Source organism: Cryptomeria japonica, chromosome 7 (genome assembly GCF_030272615.1).
Source record: "Cryptomeria japonica chromosome 7, Sugi_1.0, whole genome shotgun sequence".
NCBI classification, from domain to species: domain Eukaryota; kingdom Viridiplantae; phylum Streptophyta; class Pinopsida; order Cupressales; family Cupressaceae; genus Cryptomeria; species Cryptomeria japonica.
This window is the reverse complement of record NC_081411.1, coordinates 307,363,730-307,389,239: the sequence shown is the minus strand read 5'-3', so window position 1 is coordinate 307,389,239 and position 25,510 is coordinate 307,363,730. Positions and strand designations below refer to the sequence as shown.

Below are 25,510 nucleotides of genomic sequence, written 5' to 3'. Positions count from 1 at the left end.
CCATATTTTCTTGTCCTTCCTCAACTTCTAACCTTTATACAACATATGTTTGGAGGTTGGTTGGTCTAAGGTTGCTGATTTTAAGTATTCCAATACTCCAATTCTTTAGGGGATATCTAGTCCAACAGTGGAAAGAGCCTTGGAGGTGATCAAGTGGGGACTCTTTGGAAGATCATGATATTGTAGCTTCTATATTGGTTGAGAAATCTTGTACTTCCTTGAGTGAATATGATATTCTTGCTTAGGTCATGAATCAAAAGGAGTTTATTTAGTTTCTCTTGGATATCAAACCCTTGAAATGTAGGGAGCAAGGAATGTGGTGTTTCCTTGGTGGAAAAGAATCTAGAATAGGTTTGGATGGCACAAATTTAATTTCTTTCGATGGCTATTGGGACAATATTAGAAAGAGATGTTTCCAAGCCCCTTCTTTGTGATAATGAGGAGGAATGCATTAGCCATCTTTTCTTTCAATGTCCCTTTCCTAAGGAAATTTGGAACTGTGGAACCTCTAGCGCAGATTTATTATTCATGCTACTTCCTTGCCTGATTCTTGGAATAGTTTGGGTGAGCCCTTTACCTTTGCTTCCTTCCTTCGGGCTTCCTAGGACATTGGTCCTTTTATATTTTGTTAGATTTGGTAGGAGCAGAATTGACATATTTTATAAGTGTCATAACAAAGTCAATGTAATTTTGGCTCAAAATCAAAAGATTGATCAAGGAGACTATTGACGAAAAAATCTGTTTGGATGAATCTCTCACCTCATCTAATCTTCATTTGCTTAAACTCGCGGAGTTGTCTCTCTCTCCTTCCTCACTAGTTGTATCCAACTAGGATTTAAATTTCTAAGAAGGTGAGTAGATCTAGAAAATGGCTTGTGCATCCCAGTGGTTTCCTTAAAATTAACACTGATGGTTTCTCTAGTGGCGATCCGAGTGTAGCAGGAACTGGTATTGTTGGTTGGGATAGTGAGGTTGGGTTCAATTCCTCTTTTCTTCGTATATGGGTGTTCACTCAAATAATTACATGGAAGCATGGTCATTTCTAAAGGCTTTAGAAAAAGTATGTGAAAAGGGATGGAGAAAGGTTATTTGTGAAAGTGACTCCGTGATTCTTGTTTCCTTCTTGAATAAAAGGAATTTACAAGAGGCTGTAGTGGTCAAGCAAATTCTTGGTTTGGCCAGAAATTTTGATTCTATTTCCTTTTGCATATCCCTAGAGAATGGAATAGGGTGGAAGATTGTTTGGCCAAATGTCCTTTTGAAGGAGTTCATGACTGGAATGTCATTGATTGGGGTGATTTGGACCATGATAAATTGCTGCAGCTCCTCAAGATTATTTATGATTCTCAAAGGGTGTATGGTTAGATGGCTGGGAGGGGGATGGATGGGGCTTAGAAGGTCCTTTGGGTTTTCTTTGCGCATTGATTGCTGGTTTTGTAGGTCCTCATGGTGGATTATTCTTCTATTGTATGTTGTGATGATAGTTGTCATCTGGAAATCTTGTTGCTGTATTGGTATTGATGCTTTACTAAATGAATTTGTTAGTTTTACCCAAAAAGAAAAATAGTTTCCAAAATAAATAGCATATTACATCTATGTCTTCACCTATGTAGTAAATAAAATAGTTCCAAATAAAATAAAATAATTTTTAAGTAAATAAAATAGCTCCAAATTGATATCTCTTGATAGATGTATTTAAAATGTCTATACTAGTTAATATATTTAATATATAAAATTCAACATATTATTTACAAGATTTAAATTTGTTTATATTTTAATGTACATATTTAAATTTGATACTTATTAATAGATTTATTAAGTTAATAAATAATAAAATAAAAAAATTGTGATTAGATTTACTAAAAAGATTCTACAAATTTATATTAGTCGAATTAAATCACAATCTTTATTTGAAATTTTTTATTTTTGTTGAACTTGATTCCAACTTAAACTTTGCTGAATACTAACATGAACATAAACCTTGAAAATAATGAATAAATAATACCACACAGAAAAAATATGATTGCTGACTAAAGAATGCGAATAAAGCTGGGAGAAGGTTCCTCTTTAAGCTGTCTCTGTTTTTAGTCCACAATTATGCTTATTATATGGTGGCCGTGCCATGCTACTTTATTTATGATTTGAGATAGCTTGATTGCCCACGTAGAGAAAATGAAAAGAGCATTTCCCCAACAGTTTGTGTGAGTGACATGTCCTTTTTTTTATCTTAAAAGTGTGTTATACTGTTCAAGCTTTCTGAAGCATTGGAATTTGGGATATTTATTTCCTTTATATTTATGTTTTTGCAGTTCTCAGATGGCTATGTAGATTTAGTGATTGTTAAGAAATGTCCAAAGTGGTCACTCTTGAGCCTACTTCTTAAGATGAAAGATGGAGGTCATGTCAAATCAAGATATGTACAGTATTTGAAGGTGAGTTGCAATTAGTTGATTCATACAATGCATCTACTCAATGCAAGTTAACATTGTTATGAAATCTTATATTTAAAATTTTGTTTAAGATGTTTTCTAATTCGTATCAGAAACCTGTTAACTATGAGAGGAGGCAACTGAAGAGGAAACACATCTATAAATGTATTTGGTGCAAATGGATTCTGAGCTCAGTCCTTTGTGAGCCAAAATTTGTGCATTTCTATTTTGGATTAACTATCTTGTTCCATACAAAGCTACTCTATATCCAAGTATTTATTCAGCTCAGGTACTAATAACAGATCAGTCCAATAAAATGCACACCCATACTGATAAGAACCAATGATTAAATTATCGAAGACATGAATGGACTTCTATTTTAAGAAATGGAATTCAAACTCCTTGATAGTTTTCTCCAAAAGCTTACATCTTTTTCTTGGAAGAGATCTAACTTGTATTACTCCTAAAAACAAGAGAGTTACATTAGTTTAACAACATAATTATGAGGAAAATCATGAGTGAATAAAAGCTTGATGAGATGACTTTCTGAGCCTTTATCCAAATTAACATCCTTGCAAAATCTAGCAAAGCTAAATATTGGTTGAACACTCTGAACTCTAATTGAGCAGAAAGTTTTGTCTAAAACATTGCGTTACACCTATTCATTAATAGAAAATCAATGACTTTCAGCTGAATTGTATGGCAAAGAGTTTTGCAACTATCCCTGATCATTCAAGTGTCTTCTAGGAGCATGCCTCATCAAGAAAGAGGGACAAATGAATAACTAATGCGTTTTGTCTTGAAATCATATCGAAAAGACTTGACAGAAGTACATTCCGAGATATTGCAAACTGACTCTTCTCTACCACATATGGCATATGCTACATAAAGAATTTGTGATCCCTACCTTGTGAAACTTTGATTTGACTGTCAAACTCTGGTCAAGCACTAGCCACTGCAAAACTCTATCCTTGGTAGAGGACCTTAATATTTCAGTTCTCTAGCAGCTTATTAACCATTAAATTTTTGTTTCAAAAGGTTATAAGCTTTTAGCTCTATTTATAACTTCCCTGTCAATGTCTTTGACATGGTCTAAAACTTTTGTGGCTTACTCTTTACTCCCTTTTAATACATGAAATGATAGCAGAAGAGTGTCTCACTTGGTCACAAACCTTTAGTCACATGGTTATAAAAGGGCTTCCCTTTACAGCCCATCCAATCATTCTGATATTTTCCTGATGCTTGACCAGTTTATTAAGATGGACCTGTATTTTAAAAAGATAAATTTACATCCTTTTCATAAGCAGTTTTGTTTGCAATATTTCGCATTTGTGCCTGGTTTAAATTATGGCAAGATATAGGTTTGATTTATAATGCCAAAGATATCCCTCACGAAAATGTCCATTTTATCCAGCCTTGTGCTGGAAAAAATAGGTAAGAGGTTAGGCTGCCAATGTGGAGAATAAAATGTTCATATAGGTCTTGAAGCAATGTTTCAGGTATCATGTGATTCCTGTAATGCCAACAGACAGTTGCCAGTCACAAGGCTACCTAGACCCATTTTGTGGGGTTGACCTTGTTTTTATGAATTTCTTGACATTAACAAGTATATCTTGAAGCTAAAATGAGCCCCAAATTCCTTGGCCATCACCATCCAGTGTTGTTTTGATACATTTCCAGGAAGAATTGTAATATGTACCCCTGATCCTTATCCAAATTTTTTCAGTCAACCCTTTGAGTAATTTTGTCAAACAGTTTGCTTGCTTATAGATTTTTCTGATTTTCTGAAATTGTGCAATGTTTGCTTTCTCTGTACTGTTTGTTTGCAACCTTCTGATCTGTGTTTATTGCTTTTGGAAAGGAAATATGCTTACAGCAATGATGCTCATTCTTATTTTCAGACTGAGACTACTTACAGGTATTATAAACAGATTTACCATTCACCGATGTATATTATGAATCAGCCAATGATACCAAGAAAGAACATGCAGATATGACCCCCTGAATATATATATGATGACTGACATGCAATGATTGAATGCTACAGTTCTGGTACAAATATCAGTTTAAAATGCATATAATTTATTTATGAACAAACAATGTATGGCAGACTGAGGAATGTTGCAGCTTGTGGGAAAGAAGTTCGCCCAGCATTCATTGAGATATAGACTCAGATAATGATCTCCCAGCTAAGCCGTCCCAATAGCAGAAGTAATTCCACACTTTTCAAAGGGTTTCCATCAACTGACTAGTGCTGTAACCTTACGTCTAGCAGGAAAGAAACTAAGAACAGCAAGAATAATTGTGACTCATACTAAGGAAAAAGACCTTCGTGAGATATATTAAAATCTGCACAGGATTGTGCTATACACTCTTCTTTCCCACATTGCCTTAGGAAGGGTTCATGAATGCTCAATAGCAGCAGCTATCCAAAAATGGCTTGATCAGAAAACCCTTATCTTCCTTTGCTCTCCTCCTTCAACGCTCTTTCTTTGACGTCCACCTTGCCACACGCTCATCCACACCAATGAAAATCTTCAATTTTATTACTGAAATCCCACAAACTGCTGAACTTATCTTTGATGTAAACCGAGATTTCCAATCACCTAGCTTGTCTCACGCCATATTGACCAGCAATATAGCCACACTAGCTAAGAAAGATCAAACATTCTCTCATTGAATAGTCAAGCCATCCATCCAAACTCCAACATTTAACTTTCACACAAAGGATATTACAAACCATTCATTCAAAACTGAATCATATGGTCCAATAGAGAATACCTAACCATGGTGTCTAGTTTGGTGCACAAGACTAATACTCTGTGGCGTCCCTTTTTAAGTCATCTGCAAATCTGAAATCTCTAAATCCCCAAACTCCAATCTTTAAACTAAACATTGATGTGCAACTACGAAACTTGGATGATTCCACCAAATCGCCAGCTAGGGTAGATCTTCCACCACTAAAATTGATTTTCCCAAAGAGGGTTTTTGTCTTCCATAGGCTGAGATGAACCATGTTCGATCTCTAGTACCACAGGGGGTTTCTCAATTAAAGAAATAGAATAAACTCTTAAAATGTATCATACCAAATGAGCTCTCAATCCCCCTTTTTATAAGCTATTTTGGGGAAATTTTTGGAAACTCCGAAAAGTGATATAATTTATTTTTAAAACATTTCTACCACTGAAAGTCTCCTTTTCAATGTCTTAACATTTAAAACTCTTTGTTCTCTTTCCAAGGAGCTATAATATTGAGGTCCTTGATAAATTATTTTAATTAAAATGGCAACCTTAGTGCAATTAATTAAATATAGCTCAATATTACATCCAATTAGTGAGAATGGTTGAATTGATCAAAATAAAAAACTGAGTGTGCAAGAGTGATGCTGATAATGAATGATGATAATCGGACCTGACCAGGTGGCTTACTAAAAATAGACGCTCTCAGCAAAACTAGAAGCTGGAAATAACATTTGAAAGTGCTTAATGAATCCTCTAAACCATTTGAGCTCACTGGTAACTTCAAATACCCACTCTCATTAGGTTGACACACAACCAAAAGATCAGTGTCATCAATAATGCAAGAGAACTCGAAAAAAGGGACATTACAAGGATTGCCATTTGCACTCTTACATAAGGAACCTATTATGACGTTTTCACACATCACCCCATTGCAAATTGGGGACCCCTACTTTTTAGGTCCTCTTGGTTTTTTGGTTTTGGTTCTTTGGGTCTTTCTGCAACAATCTCTCTGGTCTCCCCGGTTTGCAAATGTTTTGATGAAATTTGATCAAGTCTTTGAGTCGTTTGAGTAAATTTGGCTAAGTCTGAAACCTGTTTTGCCTATTTTAGGGTTTTGCCCTTTAGACTTAGGTTTGAGGTCTTTTCCTTAGGGTTTTGAAAAAATTGAACATTGCATTGGAATTAGGACCCTTCAACAAAACTACCAATGAAATTTGAGCGAATTCTGAGCAACTTTCTATTTTTAGAAAGTTCTTATTTTATAGGGAATTTCACTGCCTCTCGAATTGTCTTTATTTTACCAAAAATCAAACTTACTATTTTTAGCAGTTTCTATTTTTAGTGAGCGTCAATTTGTCCCAATTTGCCCTAATTTTGACATTTCGAAGTACTAAGTCTAGTTTTGGCAAGTTCTTCATAGGCAGGAGTCCTGACACTGAAGATTGAACATTCTTGAATATTTGTCTAAATCCGGAAAGTAAAAAAAGTAGACAGTTGTTCAAAAAAATGACTAAATGTAGAATTCCTTCTTGAAGTGGAAAAGCTCGAAAAATCTTCTAAGGAAGGAAAAATCACTTCAAAATCCAAAAATGGCATCCCAATCTCGAAAGAGCACAAAATGGCTAAGTCTGGAGAAAATTAAACAAGAATTCTTCATCCCGTGGAAAAGGCATTCTAGGAATAGCATGGGCGCTAAAGTGACCCCATGGAGGAATTCTTCTTCTTGCAAAAATCCTCCACAACATGGTTTTAGTGCCTAGGTAGAGGTGGAGAGCTCCCAAATGGGGTGTGGAGGAATTTTCCTCCCAAACCCAAATTCCTGCACAACGTGGTTTTAGCACCCAGATAGAGGTGGAGAGCTCCAAATAGGGGTTGTGGAGGAATTTTTCCTCCATGACCAAAATTCCTGCAGATGGTCAATCTAACGCTCAAGCATGGGAGATGGGCGCTAAAATGGGGCTGTGGAGGAATTTTCCTTCACAACCAAATTCCTCCACACTATCAAATCAAAGCCCAAGTTAGGCAAGGGAGCGCCAAATTGGGGTCAGGAGGAATTTATCCTTGGCATCAAATTCCTTCTCATGAGCAAATTAACGCCCAAGTCCTAGTTGGAGTGCTAGAACAAGGTGATGAAGGATTTTTCCTTCCCAAGATAAATTCCTCCATGAGGTAGATTCCACGCCCAAGGCAAGAAATACGTGTTGAAGCAAGGGTAAGGAATGAATTCCTTTCAAGCAAGATTTTCCTCCACAAGGTCAATTCCACACCCAAGGAAAAAGTTGGAAAGAAGGTCATGGAAATTAAGTCAAGGATAGAGAGGAAAGGAAAATCCTCTTGGGAAAAAAAATTCAAAATGTCTCTCAGAGGCATGGAAATTTGAAAAAAATTGAAGAAATTTCAAGAGGGAAAAATTGATCAAGAGAGAATTGTCTCTCTCTTGAATTTTGAAGCTCAAAATGGAAAAAAAATCCTAAAAAAATGGAAAGGTGATGAATTGATCAAAATATTTCTTCCCAAGATGAAGAAATTCCAGGAAAGTGAAAAAATTGATTAAGAGTGAAAAATTGACCAAGTGTTGGAAATTTCTTCTTTCACGACAGAATTCTTGAAAAAAGTGAAAAATTGATAAGTGTTGGAAATTCCTTGCTTCAGGACATAAGTCCAGGTTAGTGAAAAATTGACTGTGTTGGAAATTCCTTCCTTTAGGACAAAATTCCTGGAAAATTTGAATTTTGGTTAAGGATTGAAGAAATTCCTTCCTCGGGGGTAAAGTAGAATCAAGGTCAAGGTGTTGGCATTGCACACTCCAATGAGAATTGAAGGTGATTGAAGGTGTTGTCATTGATGGCAACTTACCGGCAACCTTGTGGATATCGACCGACATCGGCAGTTCACCAGCAGCGACAATAATGTTTATCGGCATCTCAGCTGATAGGATTTTGATTATTGTATTTTGTATTTAATTGTAATATCTTGTAAGCCGACATGGCATATTGTAATAAGACTCATATATAAGTATGAGATCTTGTAGATCATTTTGCAATACATGATAGAGGATAGATATGATGGATATGTAGAGCAAATATTATGGCAGATCTTGTATAAGGGTTTATGGTTATTGTATGAGCTTAAACCGGTACTGAATTTGGCATAGCAGATGCTGTTTTGTAGCAGTACATTATATTGGATTCTCATAATCCATTTTGTAAGTCAGTGAGACTTCCTTTTGTAATTGAGCAGTGAGCTCTAGGTAGTTGGCCTTCCTGCATGTGTAGGCCCCTCTTGTAAGTAATATCCATTCATTGGCCAGTGAGTGAATATTGTGGGTCACATATCCCACCGAGGTTTTTCCCACACCGGGTTTCCTCGTTAAACATCTTGTGTTATGGTGTGCTTTCTATGTTGTCTTTACTATTCATATTTACTGCATTAATTCTTGTTTACCGGTACATTGTTTTGGAATGCAAAATACGTAATAAGGTCATAAATTTTGTTAACTGGTTAGATACTGATTCACCCCCCCCTCTCAGTATCTTTGGGACTATCATCAATCCTAACACAAGGAAGGAGCGCCAAAATTGAGTTGTGGAGGAATTTTCCTCCCAAACCAAAATTCTTCATTCGCATGTTTCCAGCGCCCAGTCCAAGAGAGAAGCGCTAGAGAGGGGTAATGGAGGAATTCTCAAAGGAAATCATCAATTCCTCCTCCAAGATGAAGTTTCCTCTAGGATAAACTAAAGACGAAATTCCAAGCAAGGAAGAAATCACACCCAAGGATGAAATTGAGATAGAATTCCAAACAAGGTGGAAAATTTGCCCAAGCAACAAAATTCATGAAGAAGTTTAAGATGAAGGAAAATTTGGCCAGGTGAGATAATTTTCTCTCCTAAATTCTGGAGTCTAAAATGGAAAAATTCCTAAAAAAATAGGAAAAGTGGCAAATTGATTAAAAATCTCTCTAGGCATGATGAACACAAAAACAAGGAAAAATTCTTCCCCAATAAATTTTTTCTCTATCCAAGAATTTTCACTCTCTAAAAGCTAGGTGTACAGGTATCCTTCAGAAGTGGAAATGATTGTTAAAATTCTTCCAAGGTAGGAAAATCTTCCAAAATGTCTTCTGTGAGCCCGAAATGGAAAGATTCTTGTAAAGGATGAGTTGGAGACATGCAAAGAGAATATTTTGTATTAATGAAGCACAACTCGGAAAATTCTAAAAGCTCTTATGATGTCGGGGTCCATTTGCATGGCGAGAATCTATTGAGTGCAAAGGTAACATGATGGCACATTTATTGCTAGTGGACATCTTGACCAAGTAGTGGCATACTTGATTCATGGCGGCTACCATATTCTTGGGAGTGATGGTGCATTCAGTGCACATTGGGCGAATTTGGAGGTGATGGTGCATTTATTGCACAATGGGCGATATTTTGCATGAAGGTGAATTTATTGCATAGTGGGCACTTTTTGAATGTAATGGTTGATTAATGCTTTATGGGCGCCATTTTTGGCAGGAATGTAATCAATTGTTAATGAGCATGATGGGTCATTGATGTTTATTCCCACCTTGTTGCATAATGTGCGTGGAATCTTTTGGGTCAAACCCTAATTAGGGTTTGCATGTAATCAAGGCTGGAGGCCTATATAAAGGGGTGACCCCTTCATTTGTAAAGGATGGAGATTTGTATGAAATTGTTGCGATAAGTTATTGGGATAATAAGAGTGATGCATTGTTCTCTAATGGTGTTCACTTAAGTTATTTTTCAAAACTTGAATGGTTTCACCTTCCTCACTTAGAGTAGAAGTAGAGTAGTGTTTTGATTTCAATAGAGAATGTAATGGTGTTTGATGAATTTCCACAGTTCATACTTTTTGCATCTTGTTGATTATAAGTTGCAGTGTAAAGTTAGCCTGAGCCACTAAATTTGTGCTAAGTTCGATTGTGGATAGTTGTTTGGATTGCACCATTTTGGGTATTCAAATGCACTTTCTGTAATGTCCCGAAACTTAGACATTATATTGCTAGCATTCCTCAATTTTGTGAAGTCTCTAAAAGAGACAAAATTGTAAAATATATCAAAAGATAAAAGAAGCAAGGGAGGCTATGTAAGGAAATAGAGTAGTAATAAAGGAATAGAAAGAATATGATAGGTGGAATAATCCATAATGGGTATTCCAAGCATGAAGGGACATTACAAAAGACATTAAGATGTGGGCCCACGTATACAAACATATGCTTGCTGGTAATAATCCAAAGAGAACAGGAAGATGTCTATCTACCGTCAAACACTAAAACTTGATAACTACTACAATTATATCTAATATATTTTACTATGCTGAGCAAAGGAGTGTGGAGCAGTGGATATGGGAAGTAGTTATATGGGCTCTTTGACTGGTCAAATGAAGAAAGAATACAAGAAAATGGGAGGTAAAAAGGGGACGCTACCTGACATTAATATATAAAATAGCCATAAATATCATACCCAAGAATGACCAAGATTATCTAATGAGTGATGGATTAGAGAATAAGAAACAGTACGATTATACAATAAGATAGAAGTGGAGAATAATAAGCAGTGATTCCTCAAAGAAAATGCGATAGTCGATTTCATGAAGATAGTCCGTTACATATCTCCATCAACATTATCGTGACAAGAATCATTACCTCAAAACAAAGATAATAAGTAACATGTTCCTTTCATCTTACTTATCTTATACCAAGTGAGAAGACCACCTTCATGGAAGAAGGATTGGACTAAGATAATCGAGCTTATGTAGAGAAGACATAAGTAATCATTATACCTCGATCAGTATTGAATTAACATCAGCAGAGCCATATCGACAACTATGCAAGACACAAGATGGTTGATGATTCCATGAAGATAATTATAGCAAGATATGTAGATGGTTCACCTTCAATCGCATATGTCCGATTACTATGAAGACAACTATCATTGCATCTCTGGTCTAATAAAAGACATACTATCCATATACCATCAGCGGCAGAACAATCATCAAATTAAATATCATCGCTGTGATATTGGAGAACTTGACCTAGAATCATGTAATCCTCATCGTGGGATAACAGCTAGGAATGAGAAGTCAACATAAGGACAGCAAGTTATATACTAGGAAATCCAATATGGTGCGATGTGCAATGGACCTGTTCACTGCGATAAGATGTGATGAGCTAGCAAAGTTAATAATCACAGATTGCTAGTAAGAGAGTGGCTATTCATAAATACCAAAAGCCAATCACTAAGATTAGTTAACCATCAACTATTGCCAACGAACAGCATACATGGGAAGGTGCGATATAGATTATTTACCATGATTTATTATGACTAATGATTACTCTCCAACGGGATGTGATTAAGGGAAAGAGGCATGTCGTATGAATTGGCGTCTATTTGAAGAGAGGTATCTCTATGAAGGATAAAGGTATAAAAGAAGATTGAAACATTAATTCAAGGGAGGGAATCAATCCAAAAAAATAAACACATCTTCAGATACCAGTATCAATCAGCAGTCGGCAAAACATATCTTCAGAAAATAGCAGTATCAATTATCATTGATTATCGATCAAGAAGGAGAGATTAATAGTCTGCAAGAGGTCTAGATCAGATCAGAACTGTTATTAAGTTCCAGACAGTAATATCTTGGGACTTGGCGGTATACACGGGGATGTGCTTAATATATACAGCCTGATAATATTTGTTATGCAAGATTTAATAGTAATATTTAAGGGTAATACTAATAGACTATTTTAAGTAAGGCTATCATGCTTAACTTCACATACAGGGGCAGACCAGATCTGACGCATGTCAGATGCGTCAGATCTGTCTGCCACTACAGCTACTAGGTAGAATAATGAATAGTGTTTTAGTAAATGACAGTGCTAGTAATTTATATTTTATAGGAAATATAATTATTTATCAATTCAATATCAGGAAAAGATTATGTTATCACTGATTTGATTCATGTTAAGATATATTTGTCTCCTACTCAAGTTAGTTTTATGTCGAAATGTATAGAAATAGATTAATTATGGTTAAAACAGGCCTAAACTTAGTAGGGGACATTACACTTTCTCAATGTGAAAATCCTTCAACATCGTTGGTGTTAAATAAAATCAGAAAGCTATAAACTCACATAAAAGAAAATAAGACAGCAAGAGAATAGAAAGACACCAAATTATCCTGGAAAACCCTCCTCCTGAGGGTGAAAAACCCAGCCACACCAAAAAAATAGATTTTATTGAAGGCTCAAAATAATTACATAACACTCACACTTTGAAAACAATCATTTTAGCAATGATCGATAATGATAAAATAGAATATGACTCTCCGAAAACTGCTTACAAGATACTTGAAGACGATGTCAATAGAGAGAGTCTTCCCCACAACAAAGTTCACTGTCAAGCTTAAATGAACATCTCAGAAAATAAGAGCAGATAAAACCGTAGCAAAAAATCCTTTGAAGAATATTGATACCTCCTGAACTTACTCACGACAACTGAATAAATAGCTCATCATACAACCCGATGAAGCTCATAAAGAAGACGGAATGCCAAAAGATGTCAGTTATACATCGACATACCCAAGAATCGATGAAGACAGCGAAAGAAAGAAAACGTATTGCCAACTAAAATAAAGTTGGTGATAACTACCAAAGACTTCGGTTCATGAAATAAGATCATTGACAGAAGTAATATAAAGTCGAAACATTTCCAGCAAACTGAATACAAATAGGAGCCCGAGGATACCATAAATATGGCAGGTATGATATCTGTTGGAGTTACCATCTTCAACACTCCCTCTTAACAAAGAAGATATCATAAATAGATATTCAATTCATGGAGTCTCTCAACATGACAAACAACAAAAATTAATCACGGATTCTCTCAACGTGATAAACAAAGAATATAAAACAATAAAATTTAATCACGGATTCTCTCAACGTGATAGCCATCATGGATTCACTTAACATGATGTTCACCATTGCTACTCCCATAGGTGAAATAACACAAGCTCTCATCACGGAGTCTCTCAACGTGATGTTGTCATGGAGTCTCTCAACATGACATCCACTATGGCTACCCCCATAGGTGGAAAGAGTTTCAAGGGCTTTCATGTCAAATTTCTCCATCACAGAGAAAAAATGCATTACAAGGGATTTCACCTCGAACTTCTCTCTCATAGAGAAGAACTCATTAACAACACACACACACACACACACACACACACACACACACACACACACACACACACATATATATATAATTTATTGAAGCTGAGATTTTCTCTCAGCTAGAGCAACATTTTCTACATTACCAAGGTTATCTCGAAAATAACAAAACTTCACTCTAGGAAGTGGCTTGGTAAGAATGCCTGTTTGCTCCTTTGTGCAAATGTATTTGAGCTCCACTGCTTTCCTTTGAACCATATCTCTCAAGTAATGATATTTTATTTCCACATGCTTGGTTCTATCATGAAAGACATGATTAATTGAAAGCTTCACACATCTTTGGTTATCACAATGAATCACTGTAGGTTCCTAAGGCTGTCCAAACAATCTTGCAAGCAATTTACGAAGCCACACTGCTTCTCTAGCTACAGTATTAGCTGCAACATATTCAACTTCAGCTGTACTTTGGGCCACACATGATTGCTTCTTGTTGCACCAGGAAATCATAGCTGAACCTAAGCTAAAACAACAACCGGAAGTGCTCTTCCTGTCAGGTACACAACTTGCCCAATCTGAATCAGAAAAACCTTGCAATTTCAAACCTTCACAAGAAGAATATTTTAGACCATATCCCACTGGACCACACACATATCTCAATATATGTTTAGCTACAACGAAATGAATCTGTCTAGGCTCACTCATAAACTGACTAAGAGTGTTAACAACATAACATATGCCAGGCCTTGTATTGACTAAATACATCAAAGATCCAATCAATTGCCTATACATAGTAGGATCAACTAAATCTGAACTAGCTACAAACTCATGTAACTTTTTCAGATTTGTTTCCATGGGAGTTGACATAGATTTGCAATTTAACATACCAAATCTTTTCAAAATATCAATGACATATTTCCCTTGACTTAAAATGATTTCATTTGGTCTTTGCCACACTTCCAAACCAAGATAATAATGCTCAAACCAAGATCTTTCATTTCGAATTCAGAAGTTAACTCTTTCTTACATCTAGTAATGAGATCATCCTCTCCAGTAAGAAATAAATCATCAACATATAGAACTAAAATTAAAGCTTTACTATCAATTACCTTGAAATAGATATTTGAGTCTGCAACATTTTTGAGAAAACCCAAACTCAACAAATACCTATCAATTCTTTCATATCAAGCACCAAGAGCTTGCTTAAGGCCATACAAGGCCTTTTTCAATCTGCATATTCTTTTTTATGAATCACAAATCCATCTGGCTGCTCAATAAAAACTTCTTCAACTACACCATTCAAGAATGCTGTTTTTACATCCATCTGATGCAATTTCCACCCTTTAACAGCTGCAATAGCAATAATAGTTTTGATAGAGGTATAACGAGCTACAGGCGCAAAAGTCTCTTCATAGTCTATGCCTTCCTTTTGTGAAAAACCTCTAGCTACAAATCTAGCCTTATATTTTTCTACACTCCCATCAGTTGTATGTTTAATTTTAAACAACCACTTAGAGGAAACAACAGATTTATCTTTGGGCCTAGGAATATATCCCACACATCATTTTTGATAATGGATTGATACTCCTCCATCATGGCATCCTTCCACACTTGCTGATTTGAGGCTTCTTCAAAATTAGAAGGCTCGGATGCTAAAAAGTGACTCATCAAGGCTACATATCTTGCAAACTTCTAAGGCCTTTTACTCCCTCTGAAGGTGCCACGAGGGGCTGCATATTTTTCAGCTTCTTCCATAGTGTTTCGAGCCCACAAAGGTCTTTTCTTATTAGCTGGAATATTACTGGGACCTGTAGAAGTATCTATAGAATCAATTGGATCAACAGGATCAGCTGAGTCTTCTAAATCTGTATTCTCCCTTTGAATTTTTGAAGGTGAATCCGGAACATCTATATCATGAGGAAGCTCAAAGTCTTCTCTATTAGATTCTATGTAAGATTCTTTGGATTTCTTGCAAGTACTTCTTCATCAAAAGACACATCCCTGCTGATTTCAATTTGCTTTTGACCTGGAATGTAAATCCTATATGCTTTTGAAGACTCACTATAACAACAAAAATGCCTTTCTTTCCTGAAGGCTCTAACTTAGTTCTTTTCTCTTTTGGAACATGAAAATAGACAGGACATCCAAAAATCCTGAAGTGACTAATGTCAGGTTTAATACCTGAAAAAGCTTCTTCTGGAGTTATGTTGTCTAGAATTGGATGAGGACTACGATTCTGAATGTATACTGCTGTCCTGCAAGCCTCTGCCCATAAAAATGTTTGAAGACTTTGATCATGGATCATAGCCTTCGCTGCCTCAACAATTGTTATGTTCTTTCTTTCAGCTACACCATTTTGTTGAAGATTATAAGGGACACAAAACTCCCTCTTAATCCCAACTTCAACACAAAAGTTATGAAATAAACTAGAAACATATTCTCCCCCATTATCAGATCTTAGAATCTTTATCTTCTTGTTAGATAAATTTTCAACAAGTGCTTTAAACTCTTTAAATCTGGACAACACATCATCAGATTCTTTAGACTTAAGAAAATAAATCCAACACTTCCGAGAAAAGTCATCAATGAAAGCAACATAATACCAAAAACCACTAAGGGAAGCAACTAACATGGGGCCACAAAAATCATAGTGAATTAATTCTAGAATATCCTTTGCTCTATTTTCACTACTATGAAAAGTACTCTTAATGTTCTTACCTAGAGCACATCCCTTGCAGACACCTTCATGGTTTTGATTCAACTTTGGAAGACCAACAACTACCTTCTCCATTGAAGATAAAGTTCTAAAATTTAGATGACCAAATCTTTTATGCCACAACTCACTTGAGCTTGTAGAATCATGAGCTAAAGCTTGAATAGGACGAGTTGAAAGCTTGTAAAGACTATCATGACGAACACCAATCTCACGTGCAGACTGAATGCTGGTGTTCTTCTTCCATGCAAGAACTTTTCCATCAACAAAAGCAACATGATAACCCTTGTCTTCTAATGCTGAAATAGAAATCAGATTCCACTTAATACCAGGAACAAAGAGAATATCACTCAGAAGAAGAGGAATACTAGAATCCAACTGAAAAGAAGTAGAACTAACTCCCTTCACAGAATAACATGCATCATTACCAATGATAACTTGAAGATGTGAATCTTTTTCTTTCAAGTTGGAGAGGTGTTCACGATAACCAGTGATATGGCGGGAGGCTCCACTATCAATAAGCCATGTATCACTGTCAGTAGGAATGTTTCTGGAGAGACCAGAAATAAATAAGAACCCTTCTGAATTTTCACTAGACTCTCTATGAGGAGAAACATTTTCAACATTTGTTGCAGCAGCTTGAGACTTGGGTCTCGTAGGACATTCTCTAGCAAAGTGACCAAATTTGTCACATCTGAAGCATTGAACCTTAGAGAGATCCTTTCTTTTCTTAGATTCAAGAGCTGAATCAAAATTTCTATCTCTGTTCCTTTTGAAGTTTCCTTTCCTTCCTCTTCTTTTAGATGCATGGGCAGCAAGAACATGCTCTCTTCATGATGAGATTTACGTCCAAATCTTCTTGCCTCCAATCTGCATTCCTCTTGAATGCAATCAGTCCTCAATTGATCAAACTTAGGTAATTCATTTCTTCCACTAATACCTTGAATGAAAGATTTCCAAGAATGAGGAAGACCATGTTGATTTTAGGTAATCAGATGTTAATCTAGTTACTTAAGTTATAAACATATTGAGAATAAGCAAAAATAACAATAAGAACACACAACACAAGACACAAGTACCTTGGGAAAACCTCCCTCTTGGAGGAAAAACCCAACATGAAAGATTCAGATCAGATTCTTAATTATGAGCAGATTACATGAATCAGATTACTTATCTGATTTGGTTGCCAATCTAGGACAGACTGAACCTAGCATATGCAGCTGTAATGTGTCTTCAGGGAGAGCAGAATATCAACATCAAATTGAAGAGGGAGGTCACTGAAGTATAGCGCATCACCTTGCCCAACAAGTTGTCCAATGGATTCGCTCTATAAGATGCCTGATTCGTTGACTGTTCTTGCATAAGGCTGATCGCACTTGATAAGGATATTTGTTATGTAGAATGAATCTTGTTTATATACAAGATTCATGTTCAAGTCTTCTAAGTCGGCCTTAACTAATTTTCTTTATTTTACATATTTCACTTTGCACTTTGGCGCCCACTTTAGGGCCTACATAACTTGCAACTTGTGACACGTTTCCTGTTTGGGGCCCAAACCTATAAATTGCTTAACCACACATTACATTTAAGTGTGTGTTTCACACGTTTCATGTGGACGAATACATAATGTGTTGCGTGTGAACATTTATGGGTCCACACGTTAGGAAATGGTCCTGTCATAATACAACGTATGGTTATTGGGCCCAGCCCATTACAAATGAACAATACATAACTAATTCACACGCCACATGGTAAGAATGGGTCCAACCCTATTACTTAAGTTGAATTCTAATGTTGCCTTGGGCAATCAGAATTCAACTTTTATTTTTCTACCTAGTTACAAAAACCAACAGACCATTCATGGCTAGCATAACAAGATCTTTATCCTCAATAAAATCACCAATAGCATTAAGTTGATCTTTTAATTCAGTAATTTTCATAAAGAAAGAAACAACAGAATTACCTCTAGCTATTTTGATATGGAGTTGACGTCTCAATGCTAGAGCTCTACTAGTACTGTTGAATTCATACAAACTTTGAAGACACTCGAACATCTCTTTGGCTGAATTCAACTTGGATATAACAAGTACTAGATGATCCTTAACATAATCAATTAAAATTTTTCTAGCCATGAGATTATTCTTCCTCCATTGAGCTTTCTCTGTGTCATCTGAAGGTTCATCTACAACAGACTTCACATAGTTAAGAAGATCATTTTCTTTTAGCACAATAAGAATCTTGAACTTCCATGAAGTGTAATTGGCTGCACCATCTAGTCTGTCTTCAACTTTGAGTCCATTCACCATTATGAAAATTGAAATAAACATACTACAACTTCAAATAAAGAAAATTTCGAAACTAAGCAATCTGATTTAGGATCTTATTTTATACCTGCTCTGATACCATGTTAAATAAAATCAGAAAGCTATAAACTCACATAAAAGAATCTAAGACAGCAAGAGAACAGAAAGACACCAAATTATCCTAGGAAAACCCTCCTCTTGAAGGTCAAATACCCAACCACACCCAAAAAATAGATTTTATTGAAGGCTCAGAATAATTACATAACACTCACACTTTAAAGGCAATCATTTTAACAATGATTGATAATGATAAAATAGAATATGACTCTCAGAAAACTTCTTACAAGATACTTGAAGACGATGTCAATAGAGAGAATCTTCCCCACAACAAATTTCACTGTCAAGCTTAAATGAACATTTCAGAAAATAAGAGCAGATAAAACCGCAGCAAAAAATCCTTCGAAGAATATTGATACCTCCTGAACTAACTCACGGCAACTGAATAAATAGCTCATCATACAACCCAATGAAGCTCATAAAAAAGACGGAATGCCAAAAGATGTCAGTTATACACCGACCTACCCAAGAGTTGATGAAGACAGCGAAAGAAAGAAAACGTATTGCCAGCTAAAATAAAGTTGGTGACAGCTACCAAAGACTTCAGTTCATGAAATAAGATCATTGACAGAAGTAATATAAAGTCGAAACATTTCCAGCAAACTGAATACAAATAGGAGCCCAAGGATACCATAAATATGGTAGGTATGATATCTGCTTAAGTTACCATCTTCAACACTTGGAAGATTGCACAAGTTCTTGTGAAGTTGTAGTTAATCTTGGCGAAGCAGAATTTGGTTTATTTGGAATTCGTCCATTAGAGCACTATCTATTGATATCACTGCCCTTAGGAGTAGATTTAGATCCTTCTAACCCTTTCCCCTTTAATTTCAGTCCATTCCAGTTTAGTTCATTCAAAGTAGAAGCATCACAAAATTGCTATATTTGATGATGAAGTTCCAGCCACAGCAAAGGAGTCAAAGAATGATCCAAACGTAAGTCCCGTTGGATTACCAACAAACATCAAAGCCAAACGAATCTATATCCGCAATAAAGTCGCTAGTACGCAGTTGAAACCTTGGAGTCAATGTATGATCTTCTTGCAATCTTAGCATACATCTGATTTTGATCAAGAGAGGATAAGGTGACTTTATTATGTGTTGCGCGTGGTCACAAAACGCACGTCAACAGAACCCCTAAGTCTCCTTGATCTCTCAAAATAGTAATTTTCCAAATTGCTAAATTCCACAAAAAACTTTTGAGCACCTTCTTTACCCGTTTGTGGTTTTCCTAGGAAGGGAAAAGATAATCTACTAAATATGTCTCGCAGTTAAAATTATGCTCATAATCATCGTTTTCCCAACTGGAGGAAGGTATAAAGTATAAACATCCAATCTGCATTTTTTACCCAAATTTAGACAACAGAAATTGTTATCTCAAGCAAAATACCAGCGCAAATGGTGATTTCCTCTATATTTTTCACCCTTCTTGAATCTGGTTCTAAGGTCCATCTTAACCAGTAAAGACCTGTCTTTTGTTCACCACTGCTTAGTTTCTTTAGCAAAGATAACCAAAGAAATTAGAGTATCTTAAGCTGAGACTTTGTCACCTTAGGACTCGAGTCATTTGCAAACTAAACATTAAGTAGCTGTCTGCCTTCCAGACGAAGGACTTCCTTCAATTTGTTTTGGTTCTCTAGCTGCCTTTAGAAATGACCACTGAGCATCCAATAAATATGGAGTTGTAAGGAAGCCTTCCAAATAGGCCTTTTAAGTATGTGGGGTTTGAAAGGGTTGCATTCATACTTAACTCTTGCTGAAGCCAGCAAAAAGTGAATAGCTACTATCCCATGAAAATTGGATCCCAAGCGCAGCCAATCCAGCTTTAAACAGAAGTCACAGTCAATCTTATTACAACCATTGTCAAAGTATATCTTCCAGAGGAAACCCTTGCCTCCCAAGGTGTAACAAAATTGGATATAGTAAACGTTTGCTTCATAAATCAGGATTGTTCTCTTCTGAGTATTTGAGTAAAAAACAATTCATTCTCCTAACAAGAGCTTCTGCCAGACTTTTGTAAGAAACACTGGAGTGTAATGGGCACCTTCCTACCATTTCTAGGCATATTTTTACATAGTCCGGACAAAACAAATGTTGCCTTTTCTTGTGTAATCAACCAGAATATCATCAGGATCTAGAGACTTGCCATTCTGTAGGTCCTTGAGAGGAATTGATTGGACTGGATGACTATCCCTCCCTTATCTACCAAGAAAGAAATTTGAAGATCACGAGAACTTGGAAACTAGTATTTCTTGAGGTCCTCCACAGCTGCTTCCAACTCATCCAACTCTTATTCCATGAAAGAATCTTCCCCTCACAACATCCAATTTTTGGTGAAACAAATTGCTTAAGAGCTCTGTAGAAGTGCTACTTAAAGATATCCATTAGGAGTAAGAGGGCTCAATTCATTTAAGTACTGTTTTTGGGAAGATTTAACAACAATGGAAATCTGTGAAATTATATTAGCCATGCCTTAATCATTGATTTGCCAATGCTATAAAGAGATTCATTTGAATATCTCCTATATATTCCTTCTTAAATGCCTTTAAATGACTATATCAAAGTTGGTAAATTTTTATTCAGCTTAGGATCCTTGTGGCAAAATTTGCTTTTCATTTATATTGAACAGCTTCTACTTTCTCTACTAAGCTGATGAAGTTTGCATCTTTTATATCTGACAATAGTTCATTGATTTCTATTTAGGTGAAAGCATTTCGTCTTTCACCAGGTGGGCGCACAGGAAGCTCTTCACAAGGAGGAATAATTGATGTAGATGGTGAAGTCTTGGCTATGGGCAAAGGATCATTTGGAGACAACGATTCCTATCTCATGTCATATGGTCCTCCCATTCAAGTGACAGTTGAAAAGGGCTTGGCTACTATATTCTGTCCCTAATGGACATAACATATTTTGCCATCGATTGTCTGCATAAGCATGTTTTTGTTTCCCCCTTTTAGTTTCTTATTCATTGTGATCCTTTGTTGCCCTGTTTTTCACCAAAAAAATGAAAAAAAGAAATGCAAAGAAATATCTACCACCAGATTCCTTGTTGCCTTGTATTTTCAATTGTACAGTAGTCATACATTTCTTTCAGATGGTGTATTTAAAGAAAAATCCACTACTTATACTAGCAATTGTTATTCTTTTCATTCTTCTAAACATATAATATTTGTTTGGATGTTCATTTGCTTAGAATATGTTACGTTTTGTCTATCTGTCTATCTATCCACACACACACACACACACAGGTAGTATCTGACAAGGAAAAATATTGGACTCTTTAATCTAATTCCATGACCTAATGCTTCAACTTGGACCTTTGACAATTGTCACACACTAGCATGCTTTCATTAGGGCTCATTCAAGATACACTTAATTTTGACACTCCATTTTTCCAAGGCAAAATCATCATCAGGACACTATAAAATTGAGTTTGATTAACTTAATGCATTTTTCTGTCAATTGGTTTATGGATTCAAATGTCATTTTCCCTATGCTGAAAATCCAACATAGTTGCATATTAAAGAAAAATGTTAAGTGCGCAAAGTCATGATTTTATTGACACTTAAGGGGGGGTTAAAGTTGATGGATAATACTGCCCCTTAAAGAACAAAGGATGAGCACATAAAGTTCTTTTTACTACAATCTAGATTAATTAATGCAAGAGTATACTGGATAATTCCATGTACTTGCACACTATAGGATCAATGACTTAGAAAAGAACAATTTGCTAAAGTACTTCAATGGACTTTGCCCTTAGATATATGTAAAGATATTATCACCCTTCAAAGCCTTGCGACAAACTTTTCATTAAGTTTCCAAGATTGAAGAGAAAGACAAGTTGAAAAGAATAGAAAATTACCACCTTTTCTAATCCTATACAAAAGAATAAGCTCGTCTTTAGCGTGTAGAATCAAAACTAGTAGAAACAAATGTCTTGTGTAGTAGAAGGCTTCAAAGAATCTCCCGAGGGAAGGTGATTTAATGACTTTAATGCACATGATAGTTATTATTGTTTACTTCACACCTCAACCTTCAGAAGATGAAGAAATTTATCTTGGTTTCTCCCATAAAGGACTGAAAGTTCATGTTCCCCACCAATATATTGGCTCAAGGGATAAACTCTTGATGTTATACTTGCCAATGGTAGGTAGAAGAATCTCATTGCACAAGATGCATTTATGAAGGTAATGGTAGTAAGAGTATTATAATGCCTTACAATAATATTCTAATGTTTTATAGAAGGTGGCAAGGTGTAGATATATATACTTAACACGATTCTCTAAATATTTGGCATTTAAGATTAGCTTAAAATAATTCCCTGGTTAATATTTTTGAATCATGAACAATTTACATACCTAAACTAAAAAGGGGTAGATATATATACTTAACACGATTCTCTAAATATTTGGCATTTAAGATTAGCTTAAAATAATTCCCTGGTTAATATTTTTGAATCATGAACAATTTACATACCTAAACTAAAACTAATCTACTCCTACAGTCAATCGGGACAGAGATGTTTAAATAGAAATGCTTGATCTTGAACTACTACATTGGGCAATAGAGTCATGAATAGTAAAGAGGAACTTGGAAAATATTCAATACAACATCACTAGAACCAATTTTTCATTTTAATTAAATGAAAGATTATATCAAATATAATGGACATATTTAGTGATCCATCTCATAACTGTCATGTCCTCTCCATGACATCAATACCAGTAAGTTAAGAAACACCTAGACAAAGAAAATTTTCTTATTTTTAAGACTACACAATTTTCTGCATTCCCAATCGGACCAAGACAAAATAAGGAAAGCTGTCAACTCTATCCTAAGATACGTCAGCCATCTATCCAGCATCGATGCTTAGAGCGATTTACACACAGCAATCTCATTATTACTAAAGGCATCGTCAATGATTAATTATAGAGGGACAAGTTTGAGAAATGATTTTAATTAATAACAAACATCAATTTCCAGCGATAATATATTACTAAAGGCAGCGGTAAAGTCTGACTCAATGATACAATGAGCGACGGGAAAAACATCAGTGATTAGTAGAAACGAATATACATTGGACATCGATTAAGGAAAGGAAAAACAATCCATATGACGCAATAATAATATCAATTATATCTTAACAATACAAATTAAGGCGGTTTGATTAACCATAATCAAATTTGATGATCTACAAGTAATTAGTTAAGGCAAGGGACTTGTGAGGGGTCAATCAAACTACTTAATAACCTTTAACTGGAGCACATAAACATTGAATACCGGAATAGCATAAATAGATACCAGTAAGCAGTAAAACTTAAGAATGTAGCAAAGAATTAACACAATGCAACCATGCCACATAACACCATGATTTGTACATGGAAAACCCGGTAAAGAGAAAAACCACGGTGGGAAGCCTACTCACAGTTAGATGATACAATAAGGGGCCTGCACATGCAGGAAGGCACACTGCTTAGAATGTACTGTTCATTACAAAAGAGTCTCACTGACTACAGAGAGGTTATAACCATCTCAAGATAATTGGACAACAATCCAGAATAATGAACTGCCAAAGATAACATTTACCATGCTTGATTGTAGTCCTGATTAAGCTCAATACCAAAGGCCTTTAACCTCTTCCTTAAACCCAATTTGATCACTTATGATCGATCAAATCTCCTTCGCTTATGATATTGCATTCCACGACCATGACACTTATTTCATTCCCATACCATACCATGATCTACAATGAGATCTTACATCAATTTATACAAACCCTAAGGCCTAAACCAATTAGGTCGGCCACCTAAAAGATATTACAATAAGATCATTACATACATCCATATTACAATGATATGCCATGTCGGCTTTAAACCAAAACGACAATAACCAATTCATAAATCATCCCGGTAATGTGTAGAGAACACGTTAACATGATACTTGTCCATAACCTAGATAGGCACCAGATCTAATTTGGGTCCACCACGCCAAAACAGTGTCTTCAAACAGTTGAAGCACGATCAGGGATCACCTTTTGCATCCCGAATTCCATTAAGAAGCAGCACCAACACCCTAGACAACCAACTGAGAAATTTGGAGGGGGATATAATCTTCTACATGAGTTCATATTTGTTCTATTCCATTGCTAGAACTTATAGATACAGAGGTCTCACTTGCAGAGGAGAGGTGGGAAACAAAGAAAATCAGTTTCTTGTTTACGATTGTTACCCGCAACTGCATATGGAAGAAAAATTACATTTCAAGAGGGTGAATGATGTATTTTTGATGCATATCACATGAACACTGCAAGGTGGATTACATCAGAGAGACTCTCAAGAGTCTATGGACCTCATAAGAAGATTCGGGTATTAGTATATCCAATACCCAAGATTCTCCTATATCAGAATTCAGGGATTTTTGAGATCTCCTTACAAACTCCCAATTTATCCTACCAACCGAGTTGTGTTGCTGGAAGTTGTGGGGCAATTGGAGAGCTTCATAATAGAGAGAGAAGCAAAAGAAAACAATAACATCTTCTCTCACTATTGGAAATGGATGAGAGACATGTCCATCATCACAAGCTACCGCCACTTCTGAAAAAGAGTTGGCATGGTACCCCTTCTACCAATACAAGGCAAGAAGGAACTTTGATCCATTCCGTAAGATGAAGAAGGTAGAAGGAATTGTATTTGAACACATAATTGATTTGAAAGATTATTGGGCTAATGTAGCCGATAGTTTTGAAATCAGAAGGAAATTTTGGTTGAGAATTCCCCGAAGTATGCTGAGAGCAACGAAAGTATTCAGGGTCGCTGATAAAATAGAAGACAGTCCTGAACTTGAACAACCGCGTTTCGAGAAGATGAGAAATCAACCACTTGCCTTGATTGATTGGGCAGACGGGGAAAGGTCAGATTTGGCTGACCTCATGAGAATGATAGTTGAATACTCTAGATGGTAGGCATCTGAGAGAATAAAGGAGCTAAAGTCAAGAGGTGTTGCTCTTACTTATGATCTCATGGGA

General features: G+C 35.9%; 1 protein-coding gene across 4 annotated transcripts in view; it reads left to right on the top strand.

The window, feature by feature from the left end:
- The window catches only part of LOC131039851 (sphingosine kinase 2), a 66,415-nt gene extending 44,745 nt beyond the window's left edge, over positions 1–21,670 (top strand). Inside the window, exons 9-11 of one of the 4 annotated variants that reach the window (XM_057972706.2) lie at positions 2,310–2,432; positions 4,331–4,347; positions 21,190–21,670. In XM_057972706.2, coding sequence (XP_057828689.2) covers positions 2,310–2,432; positions 4,331–4,347; positions 21,190–21,193 — 144 coding nt within the window. In that variant the 3' untranslated portion in view covers positions 21,194–21,670. Of the gene's footprint in view, positions 1–2,309; positions 2,433–4,290; positions 4,348–21,189 lie in introns of all 4 variants that reach the window. The other 3 variants (XM_057972705.2, XM_057972702.2, XM_057972704.2) reach the window with 3 other exon arrangements.
- Positions 21,671–25,510: the final 3,840 nt, after the last annotated feature.